At 39.0% G+C, this 14,554-nt stretch overlaps 2 protein-coding genes across 3 annotated transcripts in view; one reads left to right on the plus strand and one right to left on the minus strand.

The window, feature by feature from the left end:
- tns3 (tensin 3) overlaps positions 1-2,330 on the plus strand; it is a 32,999-nt gene extending 30,669 nt beyond the window's left edge. For both annotated transcript variants that reach the window (XM_079649567.1, XM_079649568.1), the window contains 4 exons: positions 107-275; positions 359-427; positions 593-622; positions 742-2,330. In XM_079649567.1, the coding sequence (XP_079505693.1) occupies positions 107-275; positions 359-427; positions 593-622; positions 742-886 (413 nt within the window). In that variant the 3' untranslated portion in view covers positions 887-2,330. The remainder of the gene's footprint in view (positions 1-106; positions 276-358; positions 428-592; positions 623-741) is intronic.
- Positions 2,331-4,015: 1,685 nt separating this feature from the next.
- On the minus strand, positions 4,016-5,654 carry LOC307018989 (uncharacterized protein). Its single transcript, XM_079649576.1, has 2 exons — positions 5,592-5,654; positions 4,016-5,224 (listed from the first exon to the last, which is right to left on the minus strand). Exon 2 carries the CDS (start codon positions 5,021-5,023, stop codon positions 4,277-4,279), a length of 747 nt encoding a protein of 248 aa, XP_079505702.1. The 5' UTR covers positions 5,024-5,224; positions 5,592-5,654; the 3' UTR covers positions 4,016-4,276.
- Between the last annotated feature and the right edge of the window lie 8,900 nt (positions 5,655-14,554).

Here is a 14,554-nt window from a genome sequence, read left to right on the forward strand (position 1 = left end):
GCTCGTCCTGTTATTACTGACTGTGGAACACTACATTAGTCCACAGGTTCTTCTTTCATTTAGCAGCTGTGATCCAAGTGTAATTTGAATCTATGTGTTCCTGCAGCCTGTAATGTGTGGTACCTCGGCTCCGTGGAGATGGAGTCACTCACAGGCGTCCAGGCGGTGCAGAAAGCCACCAGTATGTCCCTGAGCGCCAACCCTCCACCAACCTCCACCGTTGTTCACTTCAAGGTGTCTTCCCAGGGAATCACCCTCACTGACAACCAGAGGAAGTGGGTAGCACACAGGAATATTCACACATAACACACCTGCAGAGGCCGTTTCTTACAATAACAACCCCCCTGTTTTCTTTTAGGCTGTTCTTCAGGAGGCATTACAATGTGAATACGGTCATATTTTGTGCATTGGACCCTCAAGATAGAAAGTGAGTATTTAAGTGTGAACACATGTAATTGAAGGGTTTCCAGAAAACTGATAATGTCTATTGTTAGGCAAGCGTGTTATTATCTAACCTGATTTAGTATGTCAACAAACTTACATTTCTAAAGTTCTACTAAGCCAATAACAATCCTCCTGTCTCTGCTCTCAGGTGGAAAAGAGATGGCTGCACTTCAGCAAAGTAAGTTAATGATTATCCTTTTCACATTGCTACAACCAGAGCAGCATTGAAAAGGATTAAAGGACCATGTTCAGTTTCAGATTGGAAGACAGTTCTGATATGTGTATCCATCTCTGCAGGATTTTTGGCTTTGTGGCGAGGAAATCTGGCACTTCCATGGACAATGTATGTCACCTGTTTGCAGAGAATGACCCTGAGCAGCCAGCAAGCGCCATCGTCAACTTTGTTTCCAAGGTGATGATTGGCTCGCAGAAGAGTAAGTAGGACTGCTTCGGACAGAGCTGATCACCTGGACAGACTTTTACTATGGGTGGAAACAAGAAAGACTGAATGGCTGAACATAGGGACAAATGTAAAGGACCGAGGATGTTGACTTTAACTCTGGATTTTAACTGGATATTAGGTACATATTGGTCACCTTCAAGCACCAGGACAGTCAATGACATACTTCAAATATAAATCCATTCTAAGGTGTTATTTTATTTTCCTGTAAAATGAACTGTATATTAGAAAAAAACTACATCATAAGACATATCTATCTATTATAACTGTCCATGTGATACAGTTAGATGTATTTTCTCCACATATTTTAAGGACATAACAGTCACACATTCCACAAAGGCTGCCTCTGTTTTTTGTGCATCACCTTTTTTATGGACAGATCATGAAAACCGTACCTTGTTATATGTCTTTTTTTTTCTTCTTATATTTAACCAAAACAAACTTAATTTAAGCTAATAACATTATGTAAAGTTATAGCCAGTGTAGAAGCACCTCTTTGTCCAGCATGCAGTATTGTGTTGTGTAGAGTTCAAAATGTGGAAAAGCAGTGCAGCGAAAAATAATCATTTAGATTTGGGACAGGTTAACCACAGCCTTCTGTACATGCACCGCATGTATGTGGCATCTCTCAATCTGTAAAATAGCTGTCTTCATAGGATGTATGTGAATAGGACCACTTTTAAAGCTGTCTGCTACATTTTTGATGAACGTGTGTTTGTGTTGAAATGAGAGAAACCATAGAAAAATATTTTTGATTAATCCCTAATATATATTGATTTGACATAAGTTGGTTGAAAACACATAGAAGATAGTACAAGTGGTATTCCACACAAAGCTGCCAATTTTTTTACTTGTTTGCGCTCTTATGTGGGGCTCATGGCCAGTAACAGCACTGCTGTGTTTCAGTATCCCGATTGTACATTTCATTTTAACCTTAAAAAAAGGCATAGGCTATGATATACGGTGCAAGCAAATGCTGCAGTTTTGCCAGGGTTTTTACAAGTTCTTAAAAGAAAGGAAAGAGCTCACGAATCAATTTAGGATTTGAACAATGTCAGTGACATTATACAATATATTTGCTCTGGGACCAACAAGATGAAGCTTGGCTAAAGATTTATATTTTACTAGTTGAGAGCTTGTTGACATTGTGTTGAGGTGATGATGACCATAAAACTTTATTCCTTTCAACTTTTTGTGTTTGGAAGCCATTTTATCAAGAGAGGGACCAACGGCCAAAATAAAGCTCTGTTGTTATTCCTTCATTGTTTATGTACACATTTGTAATCTTGTTATCTATTATCTGTACCTCATACTTATTTCATTTAATACTGTGCCTCTGTGTATAACATGCTACTTGTGAACGGTTTATTTGTATATTGAAAATGCATTGTTTTTTGTGTCCTGTAAATAAAGAAAATTAAACATGTATATATAGTCTTTGTGATATGTTAACCATTGAAAGAGTGGAGACTGAAAGGAGTCAACCAAAAGAGATATTTTATTAGTGGACTTAGTGGGGGTTCTTTTAGCCTGATTTTGTTACATTTGGACAAATCCAGGCTAGCTGTGTCTCAGTGTCCAGTCTTTGTGCTAAGCTAAGTAAGCTAGTTTTTGGCCGTAGTTTCATATTTAACAAACAGACACACAAGTAGTGTTTTACAAGAGTCTTATTTAGCATTAGTTAGCTTACCAATACAGTGAATAGGCACATTTTCCAAGATATAAAACTTTTCTGTCAACAAAGAAGTCAATACTTCAAAAACAATGCTGAGTGAAATATTCAAAACCATGTCTTGTAAAGTCACGACTGCATCTTCCAGTCTAAAAGAGATGTACTAATGTATTGTGCATTGCTTTGTAACGTGGCTTACATATAGCTAAAACGAAAGGTTTTTATGTTAGTGTGTATGTATATCAGTCCTTCGATTTTCTATGCAGTGGTTGATCCAATCAATGATCACACTTACAAGATGTAAGATGGGCCCAAGTTGTGAAGTTGTTTGGATGAATGGCTCTCCTAAAAGTCCAAGCAAAGGGCCCGTTTCAAACTGGCACATTTTATTGCAGAAGGCACTATTTTATTTAAAATTCAGGATGTGGTTATACTTTTGGATTTCCTCTACAAATGTTAACATTTTCTGTGGTTTTGGCTGCACACCATATGGCGGTAATGCCTAAACCCGCTGTTTGTTAAAGGGCCCACTGCTGAACCAAAGACACCATGCACAGGTCTTGCCTTTTCTCAAGTCTCAGCCACATGAGATGAAGTGCAAGCCACAGGCCATTTTCTAGCTTCATTTTTGCCTCAAAACGGAATGAAGATTTGAAAAGTAAACGGATCACAACACTACTGCCCAGAGGACAGTGATGTGGAAACTCTGTTCTAAACATATTTGGTGTTAAAAGATAAATAACTTTAGTTCCATTTGCAGCCAGCAGAGGACTCTAGCGACACAACACTTTCCAACCTTTGTGTTTTTTATATATCCGTTGTAATTTATTGTCTTTTATTGTGATTGTAGTAATTTGTTTTTATTACATGTACAGCACTTTGGCTTGACCAAAAATCGCTTTTAAATGTGCTTTATAAATAAAACTTGATTTTATTTGAACCTGAACATGTGGAGTGGTTTTGTGGCGGCTTATTTCTTCAGTCGACTTTCTCACCTGCTAAAAGATGAAACTGTAATAATGGTGAACCTATGCTTTAATTAAGGCTGACACGACCACAACAACTATCTGTGTTTTTCTCTCTCAGTAGGGGAGAGTGGGGTAAGTAGTGCCAATTTGTACTTAAAGTGCCTTTAAAGCAAGGGGATTACAGTAATGCCTCCAACTAAAATATGTACATATAGTTTAGGATGTTATCCCTGGGAACAATAGCTTCGGATCTTAAATAAACTGTTTGAGAAATATAGCTTTAGAAAAAAAAAATGGTTTTGTGGCACAACTTGCCCCCGGTGCGGGGTAAGTTGTGCCATTAGAGACAATACACTCGGCTAAATTGTGCCATTGATAATTGAAGTAAAACAGATCATTTTAATCTCACAAACAATAATGCTATATAAAAGCAAGACAAATTCAATACAAAATTATTTATTTAATGTTTATTTAAAGTTGTAACAACATCAAAGGCCACTTTTCTATAACAAGGCCTATGAACACCTAACATCCTACTTGTCCAATGCTGCAGGGAAATATGAACTTCTGTTCCCTTCTGGCTGTACCACCAAGTTTTGTGGTGTGGCCAATTTGCTTAAACAAGGCCTAGCGCCACATGAACACATACTCAGAACAAAATTAAAATTCCAAAATGAGCACCTAATCATCTGCAAATCATCTGCATCTGAATCTCTTCACAGATTCGGCCTACTACTGAACATCCCACTTGTCAATGCTGCAGGGGAATGTGATCTTATACTCCCTTCTGGCTGTACCACCAAGTTTTTGTGGTGTGGGTAGTTTCTTGAGCACATCACCTCTAGCGATGACTCCTTCATCATTCTCTCTAAATGTGAAGATGGGGTTTCCATCAACAGACCTCTTACAACTTTGCTTCAGAAGCTTTGCACTGATCTCGTAATCTTCAACATTCTCCAGCAATCCAACATAGTTATAGGATTTTGATTTTTTACCTGCAAACTTCACAATGACAAAGTCACCAGCAGACAGATCCTTGTCACCATCATCATCATCATCATCATCATCATCATCATCATCATCATCATCATCATCATCATTATCACTCTGGACATCTGAACTCTCATAATGAGTGGCATCGCTAAGTGGAATCGGAAAGTCACTCTCTTCTGAGCTACTGGAGAGCACTTTCTTTTTGGGCTTGGTTGGTTTTGATCCTTTCAGAGCCCCCTTCTTATTTCCACTCCTTTTCTTCTTTTCAGCCCGTGCCTTTTCTCTGCTGTGTGTCTTCTCCAGGCCATCTTCTGCCTCATCATTGGTGGTGGAGCTTTCTTCTGAGCTACTGTACACAGCTGTTTTTTTCTTGGTTTTGGTTTGATTTGTAGCTTTCAGAGCCCTTTTCTTCTCTCTTTCATTCTTTTTCTTTTCCTGTTCAGCCTTTTTATCTTCTTTTTCTTTGTGAGCCTTCTCCAACTCCATCTTCTCAGGTATGTCGGTCACGATTCTTGTTTTAACTTTCTTTCTTACAATCTTTTTTTTCTTTATGTGGCTTTTGGCAAGGGAAGAAGGCGTATGGTCTTCCCCTGTTGCACCTCTTTCACTGCTCTTTCCAACTCCTCAAGAGGAGTTGAAACCCTGTCTGTCTTCCTTTTGTATTTGCGTGGCATGATGGATTTTGGTCTAAAATTAAGAATGTCAAATAGTTTTAGTGATCAAATGTAAGAATACAATGTACAATAACAATAAAATACAATACAGTAATATATAGTAAATAATAATAAGTTTGGTTAAGCACAACTTTACCCATGCCCTTTGGCACAAATCACCACAAGCCCACCATTTTGAAAAAAATGAATCCCCCAGCTGTTTTGAGCTAGCATCATGCTAACTGTATAGACTCATGGTGTAGCTTACTAAAGCACTAAAACATGTGTGAACTGTTTTCAAAGTTCTCTAAATTGTTCAAACACAGCAATCAGAAAACCTTGATCATAGAAATTTTACTTTGGAGGGCAAAAAAATGTTTTTTGAACTTAAATGTGCTTACCTCTCAAGCCATGTGTCTCCCTTCTTTGCAGGATGATTGAAATGGATGCCTCTTCAAAAATATGTGGTCACATGACCAACTTCTTCTATGGTTTTCTAGATAAAAGGGGTGGCAATACTTGCCCCTTGGCACAAATTACCCAACTCTCCCCTACTTATGCTGACACATGTCCACAGTCTTAAGAAGTGCAGTTAAAGAGGATTTTACCTCCACACAAGCCTGAACTGGTTGCTCTAATGGAGCTGAGAGGAAATAGAATTGCATAGCCTAGCCAAAGAGGGAGGAAAGGTGTAATGGGGTGGACCCTCCCCCCCACATTACTGTCCCTCTGCAGGTGGTGAAAGTGAAGAATTCCCGGGGAGGGCAGGAAGGAAGCAAAGGCCTAGGTGTAGCGACTGCAGAGAGCCCAGTCTTCCTCTGTTATTTAGTGCGGAGTGGCCTCGAAATTAAAGGACCTGGGGAAAGTCCAGGAAAACCAAGTAACATTATTAGACTGCAGAGGAACTTCGCCAGGAGATGATACGGGTAATAACAGTGTGTGAGCATGAGAAATGCATGCAGGACTAACTTCATTCTGCAGTTATTCTCCATCAAACCTGATTTATCAGTCTGAATTTGTATTACCAAGCCTATAAATGCTAAAGAAAAAATGTACTCAAAGGAAATGCATCGAAGAAATTGCCCTGAGGTAGAGTTGGGTGTATTGTATGGCCTTAACCTACAGATTGAGACCGCTAATGAGCCTCTGCAACACAATCACAGCTATTGTGTTGACATTCCTGACCTGTGCGAGGACCATAGAGGCGAGGACCCATGGCCGACACTGATTAAGCCTGTCACATACAGTATGACTGTCTCTTCAATCTGCAGCTTTCTAATAAACTTCACAGATTTACACCATTTTTTTTTGGCAGGCTAAAGCCAAACATGTTTCACTTTTTTGCAGATAATTTGGAGGTGAAAGGCCGTGTTTATCAGGCTAACAGAGCTCATTCTCATTCCCCAAACACCCCAGCTCTTTTTACAGCCACTTAATTAGAGGGGCAGGGCTCATCTCGTTCCTCTGTGGCAGAATAAAGGTTGGGGAGCAAAAATAGAAAGTGCATTCTCACATGGCTGCACAAATTGAGGCCCCTTAATTTTGTTTTCAGCAGACTGCGAAGCCTCAAAACACATTTAGATGAATTGTGGAATTTCGTATCAGGCCACATAAGAGTTCAGGCCAGGTCAAGATGATTCACAACACTACCAGAAGCTCCAGAACTACTTAAAAATGTATGTAAAGGGCCACAGCTGCCCATTTCTTAGAGAAAAGACATGGTGACAGGTAGGTAATTTTGAAGAAACCAGCTCGAGTGCGCAAGAATTTGTAAAAATACACAGCCGAAAACATTTGCCACTTCCTTACAGAGCCCCTCCTCCAACACACACGAACGCGCACATGACCAATGAGGGCACGAGATAAGCTTTATCTACAATACAGTGTACTAAGAACCGCTACATACATACATACATACATACATACATACATACATACATACATACATACTACATATAGCTACTACAGACGGCAACAAAAGTCCGAAATTATACGATTTAAAATAAAAGCAATAATTGTGGATTGATATTATTGAGTAAGAACATGTTTTTATGAACCACTAAGCTTCTGGTCTTCTACGACCCGACCGGAGAAAAAGACGAGCTGCAGGCACGAAACACATTACCAGTAGAAATACATTGCTTTTAAAATCGTTCTGTGTGACACGAAAAAAAGGGGATAATCGTGTTGGTGAACACGAATCAATAGATTACATTTCGTGACTATAACAAGAAATGCCATGAGACTGGGTTGCTATGTCACTGCCTATGGCTGTGGAGGGGTCTTTATAGGTCATGGTCACTGAGCTGGAGAGACCATGCAGTGAGGTCAAGTGCTGCCTTTGTGATGTGAATGTTTGAAAGCAGCCACCCATCATGCTCCCACTGTGATCGTTTTTTCTTCAAATGGAACGAAATAATATACATTTTAAAGGTTTTTATTTCAATAAATAAAAGCTTTGCAGTTTTTGGTCGACTTGGCATTCGTACCACTTGCACTCGCTGGTTAGTGAAGGTAAAACTGGTGGTGGGAAAAGTGTGTCCAACTTATCTTTGTCAACAGCAAAACCAGCCCCTGATCAATTGCCAATTTATTTTTACTTTTGATTAGTTTCTTGTTGGGCATACAATGCACATTGTACCCCTCAATTATGACACAAGTCTTATCATCATAGCATTGAATGTCATTAGGGTGTCACAAAAAGACAAAATGTTTTATATCTAACATTTAAAAAAAATGGTATTAAAAAGTCATAGTTTGTTATGTCATCATCATCAAACCTAAATGGAAAATCCAGCAAGGAAATCCTAGGGATAAGGTAATATTGAATGCCTTCTTCATAGACAGAGGACAATATTTATTATGTGAAAGGAGAATCGGACAGAGATCTATGAAAGTGTAGGCACAAAAACATTTTGTCTTAAAGAAGTAGCAGTAATAAAAACTAGAACATTCCAAGTATAGCGATCTGTAACTTACTTAGTCAGTATGTACAAATCATATACGACTCAAGGTTCAGCATCTAACATCTGAGCTGCAGCTGTTACATCAAATGGCTGCTGCTCCTCTTAAACATTATTTAAGCAGTGTGATGACATTCTTGGAGCAAAGATCTGGAACACAAGGAGAGCACTGGAGAGCTTTGAACTGATGTCCAACACTGAAGATGTATTACAAGTTACGGCCAGAGAAATGACAAAGACATTTCCTGACACACACTGAAGTTTTTCCCCAATATTTAACTAATCCCAAGAAATGGTCCACATTTTATGGGAAAATAATACAAGTCTGTATCTATAGGGATATCCACCCTGCTCTCTAACCCTCTACGTCAACTTTATAAAACAATAATCTTTTTATTAGGAGAAGAGATTGTGGTTGTTGATTGTGGTTGGATTCGAAAGCACTAAGGAAAGGCTTGCTTTATCTTTCAGGGAGAAACGGCTCTCCCAAGGCTGTTTGTCTGTGCCTGGGAAAGAGGACTGAAAGGACAGTTTACCCATAGTGCCATAGAAATAGTTCCATATCAAGTAGTTCATATCTAAATACATGTAGGCACAAATGCTTGATGACAGCCCCTGGTGCCTGAAATGACATGGGTGTAGTGAGTCATCAAGATCTTAAAGCATTAAGAGGAGGTGGAGGATGACAGATAAATTAAAAGTCACATTTGGTCTCCTTTAGCAAAGAAAGGTAACAACTAATAGTCATGTGTATATTGCAAGGTAAAGAGTGTGACTTAAGGCCTGAGTGACCATAAAAAAAAGGAGCAGGTCTATGCATTATAATTTTAATTAATTAATCCAACAAAATGTCAGTCCAACTCTTGCACTTACAACATATGTAAGAGCAAGAATGTTGCATTTCACATTTAATGCAAACATCTTAATTTTGAGATGCATCATTTTTACATTTAGCTTGTGCCCATCCCCATCCATCACAATCTTCTGGAGAAACTCAAGGTTGTCAGGAAAGCTTAAATCGATGAAGAGCAGACAAACCCCACAATAGCGCTGCATGGATTGTCTCTAAATGGTCTCTTTTTTGTTCACATCTCCAGGCTTAGTCAATTTCAGATTATCTAAATAATGATAAAAGATGGTCCGTCTACCACTAGGTATCCATGTTTCTACACTTGAGTAAGTGAGACAGACACTGTGCTGACTGACAGTGAGGGAAGACATTGGCTTCAGTTGATAGTTTCCAAGACACATTCAATTAATATACGCCATGATATATTGCTTAATCTGTCCTGATAGCTGATAAACTATTTAAAGGTGGCCTATCATGCAAAATGCACTTTTGTACGTCTTTTATACATGAATATGTGTCCCCGGTGTTCCAGGGAACTCACCAAGTGTCAGAAAACACAACCCTCTCTATTTTCCTCCATACCCAAATCTCTTAAAAAGGGGCTGCAACGGATCTGATACAGACTGATCCAGATTTGAACACTTCTGTGACGTCACAGAAGTGGCGCTACGGCTATTGAGCCAACTCCACCAATCAGGAGGAGACAGCCACGGACATTGCCGTTCGAAAGCGCTGGAGACGCTGTAGTACATATGCCAGGCCTGTAGATGGTGCTGTTCTCACAGAATCAGCCCATGCAAAGACAGTGTTAAATTGAGCGAAATGAGGAATGGCTAAAACGCATGATCTGTTTGGTATTTTGAAAAATAAAAAGTATAAATATGCCTTATATAGGTATGGTCCTACACTATATTATTCAAATATAGCATGATAGGTCCACTTTAAGTATGATATCATTATTCTCTAATGGTCTCTTCTTCATGGGTGTAGACCATAGGCCGTATAGTAGAACCATATGTGTGGTGATGAGGGTGCAGACGCATCATTAGCATGGCTTGAGAATATCATTCATTTTATTTTGGTTAGTAACAAACTGTTTTAGTCTGGTGGTCCACCCTATCGCGTTGGTCCACACTGAATGATACATATAGACGTGACATGCCTTACTCCCTCATACGACCAACCAAACACATTCTCCATAATCACAAAAATATTTGTGGGGAATGATGAGGGTGAAGACTAGAGGCCAAATTCAAGCTATATATTGCTGTTAATAAACATTTTAAACGCAAGTTGTTTGACTGAACTACAGTGATGGCACAATGCTCTGGTTCATGGGGACGTGACGTTAAAAGTTCTCCTGGAGGTAAACATGGCTGGACAATATGTTACAGTCTGAGTAAAAGCACTCTTGAAGGTTTGTAATAATCACGTTACTGTTAAAATAACCATATCTAAACCAGATACAGTTTAATTCTGTTTTATATAACAACAGTTACCAGCTTACATATGTAATGATGTGTTCATTCGTACCCCAGTTGATTTAGTTGTTTTAAAAATATATACGCCGATTTACAGCTATCTCTGTCCCAATGTAAGACAAGATTGTTGGGCCCAATAATGTCACAGACTGAGACGAAAGATGTAGTTCATAACATAATAATAAAACAGGAAAGATTTTAAAACTAACTTGACTTGCATACTGCAACTTCAAAAAGTACCGTATATCAGATTGGTGGACCTGTCAGACTGACATCTCTCTCTTTTCTTTTCTTTTCATTTCAGCATTTAACCCCACATCTAAACCACAGACCACCATCCCTTACTAACTAAATGAAGCTTTGTGGAGCCCACATCTGCAAGGGATATTCCCTCCTCCACCAACTGTAATTGTGTCTTTGTTTACAAAGAGCAGTGTTGTGTTGGTGTCAGTTAGAAAATGATATGTGATTGTGTAAGAACAAATAACATGTCATTTCCAGTACCATTTTATATTAAAATCCTTTGGGGGCATTGTTGTGGATCAGTCAAAATACAAAAAATAACCAAAGAAATAAATGACAAATTAATCATAACGATACATGTTTATATTAAAAAACGTTATATATAATAATTGCTTTCTATACAATGTAATAACCATTGGAATAACAAGTGTCTGATGGACTGAAAGAAAGTGATAGAACAAAAAATGAGAATAAATGTTTATAACTAGAGATAGTTTGCATATATACATGTGTGAAAACATATTAAGAAAAGGCTTTAATGTGTCTATATGAGGCAGAGAAAGACACAGGAAGTGATACTGGCAGAGAAAGACACAGGAAGTGATACTGTCTGAGCGGGACTCGGAGCCCAAAGTGAGCGGCGCCACTCTTAGCCTACTTCCGAGGACACAGCAATCTGTCAGCCTGAGTGCTGAGAGCTCCTCTCTCTCCATCCTCCACTCCGCTCAGGCCTAATTACAGCCTTGGACTGCCTCGGGGGCCAAGCCTCCAGAAATGGGGACCATGACAGCTCCATGAACAGACCGGACCACTCCAAAAAAATAATGAACCAACCCTGGACTTAGACGAAAGGTGGCCTTTGCCATTTTGGCTCTTTGTTTTGTCCATTCAAACCACATCTAATAATCTGATAATTGTTGAAGCTCTGTATGGGGGCCAGACATAGATGAATCAAAGGGAAGAGATGATCGTATTAATCATACGAGAGAGCGTTCATCCAACTAATTGCGATGAGAGTCTGTTTAAAAAGCTCTCAGACAGGGGCAACTATAGGAGAGAAGGTCATGAGACTGTGAGGCTAAAATAGAATAACAGTGACTGTACCAGACTTGTGATGTGATTTGTGGCAGCCTCATTCCTACACAGTCCCACCCCTTCCCTTCTTACTACAACATACCTATGGACGCACACACTCTTTCCACGCACGCACGCACGCACGCACGCACGCACGCACGCACGCACGCACACACACACACACACACACACACACACACACACACACACACATCCTCCTTCTGGGTTAACTCAGACATGTTCTTCAGACCTCCAGCTGTTTAAAGTATGCACTTTTCAATCTGTGAGTTTTTGCACTTGCTGCAGATTTGTATGCTGTTCCTGACCAATACAATAACACCATCATCTCCGCACTAAACACAGATAAAAACGAGCTAACAGAGCCAGAAGTAGGGATGCTACTTACTGTAAATGAAGCATTATTATATGACATTAATTAAAATAATTAATATTAAGGAAAGGAATACCAAAAAGGCATTATTGTAGAGCCCATTTTTTCTCACTGGATATGAGAAACCCTTCATATTTAAAAGGAACCTACATTTGGGTGAGTTTATCTAACAAACAGCCAAAAAACGTAATAATTTCATTTTTTATTTTAACTTTGAATTACATTAATGTAGAGACCTCAATTACTGTACAATATAACCAATGAAAAGTATACACTTTTCCTGTAAAAACCTTTTTGCGCTCCTGAATCACTTGTTAAAATTCTACTATTTATTGGACTACTACCAACTTAAGGCATATAAATGTTTTTGTAAAGCGGCATTATGAAAATAACTGCTAGCAAAGAAGCATCCTTTGGCATTTATAAGATTTGAGATTAAACTTAGAATAACATCCTGAAGCGTTCAGTCTATATTTAGCCAAGGAATTCAGTGCAATTCACCAGAGTAAGCTACAACACACCGACTGGGGCCAGTGCAACACACTTAAAACTGTGGGAAATTGCTCCTGATTCAGATTTGACACGCAGTCAAGCGTAGCCTTTGACAGCAGGTTATGTTAAACACATGTACAGTAATATCCTGGATGTGCAAAAGCAAATTCTTCGCACTCCTTCTTTATTGAGTGGCTGTTCTGCGGGACGACATTCCTCTAGTACATTACTCCCTCTGCCCAACTCTCTCCTCTGCTATGCTGAATATGCACAGGTGGCTGAGAGACCCCCTTCCAAAGAGCTCTGAGTGGAGGAGAGGGAGGAAAATCAGCAGGCTTTTTTCAGCTTATGAAACAAATGTTTGGCATTCCACTGAGTGCTGCTCTGCTGTAGACCTGTCTGTTACGAGGCGGCAGAACGCCAGGGCATGTTGGCCACTGATTTGACATTGGCTTCCAAGAACATTTCAAAAGCTAAGAGTAACTGTACACTACCCCGTTATTTTTTGGACATTTTGTGCTGGTGTATTCCCTCTCTCATCTGTAACCAATTAATAGTGGACCTAAAAATGCAACAGATGTAATTACTGAGGAATTTTCTCACTCACATGTGTGGTATGTGTCTTTATTTTAAGATCTGCTTTGTTGCACTGACAAAGGACTAGACCAGGCCCAACTATGTCACACGTCCTAACCACAAGTTCAGAGCCCGCTGCTTTACTGTATGTGTGAGGAACAGGTACATGCTGCAGTCTTTTCACTAATCAAAAGCACTGAATACCATATGGGCAGTTCACCTTGAATCCTGTTTGGCTGGTGGATTTTCTCCAGGTTTGAAAAAAAACGTATTATTGAGAAAGAGTTGATCAGCAGAACTTGTGGCTAAATTATATTTTAAGTTTCATCTTCCTACATTAAGACCTATACAACCCTGCAAGAGTACATATACTAATTTGTAACCTGAAGCTACAGTCCTGCAAATGCAAATTACTGAGGAAAATGTTAAAATGTAGAATATTAATAACATTATTTTATTTTAGTATAGTATGTAAATGTATGTTTTGTTAAGTGGCGGTAAAACAAAAATGTACAAACATGTAGATTGACAGCTTTTATTGTGTTGTTGTTCAAATATTGCGATACAAGGGTGAAATTAATGTTTAAGCAGCATTTAAACAGTCTGGATGTTCAATCTAGAGAATTTATCACACACTGTTTGGTCATTTCAACTATTAAAATGCACAATATTTAATAAGATTTCCATTTCATGAGAAGTACTATTCAGCAATGTAACTTTAGTTATCAATTAAATGTATAAAAGGCACTACACTTGCCCTTAGAATGAGGTGGAGTAGAAGAATAAAGGGGAAACTAAAGTAGGCATACAAATACCACAGAAATGTACTTAGTACAATTCCACCACACGTTTTTTGTATATGTCACAGGTTTCAGGGTAGGCTTATACTCTATTGAAGCTTGGAATAATCATTTTATGCATGGATTGGTCCCAGTTTATGTGCTTAAACCATATACAGGTCATGCAGGGTCATGGGTCGCAGCGTCTTGGCCTCAGATAAGTGGATACATTCACACAAACACACAGTCATGTGAACACATATAAATAATAAACCCATACACATTCGATGGAGAAACACACAAACAAATAGCTGAAGCAATTTAAGCTTCTTAAATTCACTGCAAGTGTCACCGAATTATTCAGAAATTAGAGCTTCATGACACACGCACACACACGCACACAAGAAATACACACGCACACACTCAGACACACTTTGGCGCCCCCTATGAATGCATCTGTGCATGACAGATACTTGGACTTATGTGTGGGCTTTTCAAACCAAGAGACACATTCA

Source organism: Notothenia rossii (genome assembly GCF_949606895.1).
Source record: "Notothenia rossii genome assembly, chromosome: 9".
Lineage (NCBI taxonomy): Eukaryota > Metazoa > Chordata > Actinopteri > Perciformes > Nototheniidae > Notothenia > Notothenia rossii.

Coding starts and splice junctions, on each gene's coding strand:
- LOC307018989 (XM_079649576.1), bottom strand. CDS start 5,023: ATGGAGTTGGAGAAGGCTCACAAAGAAAAAGAAGATAAAAAGGCTGAA.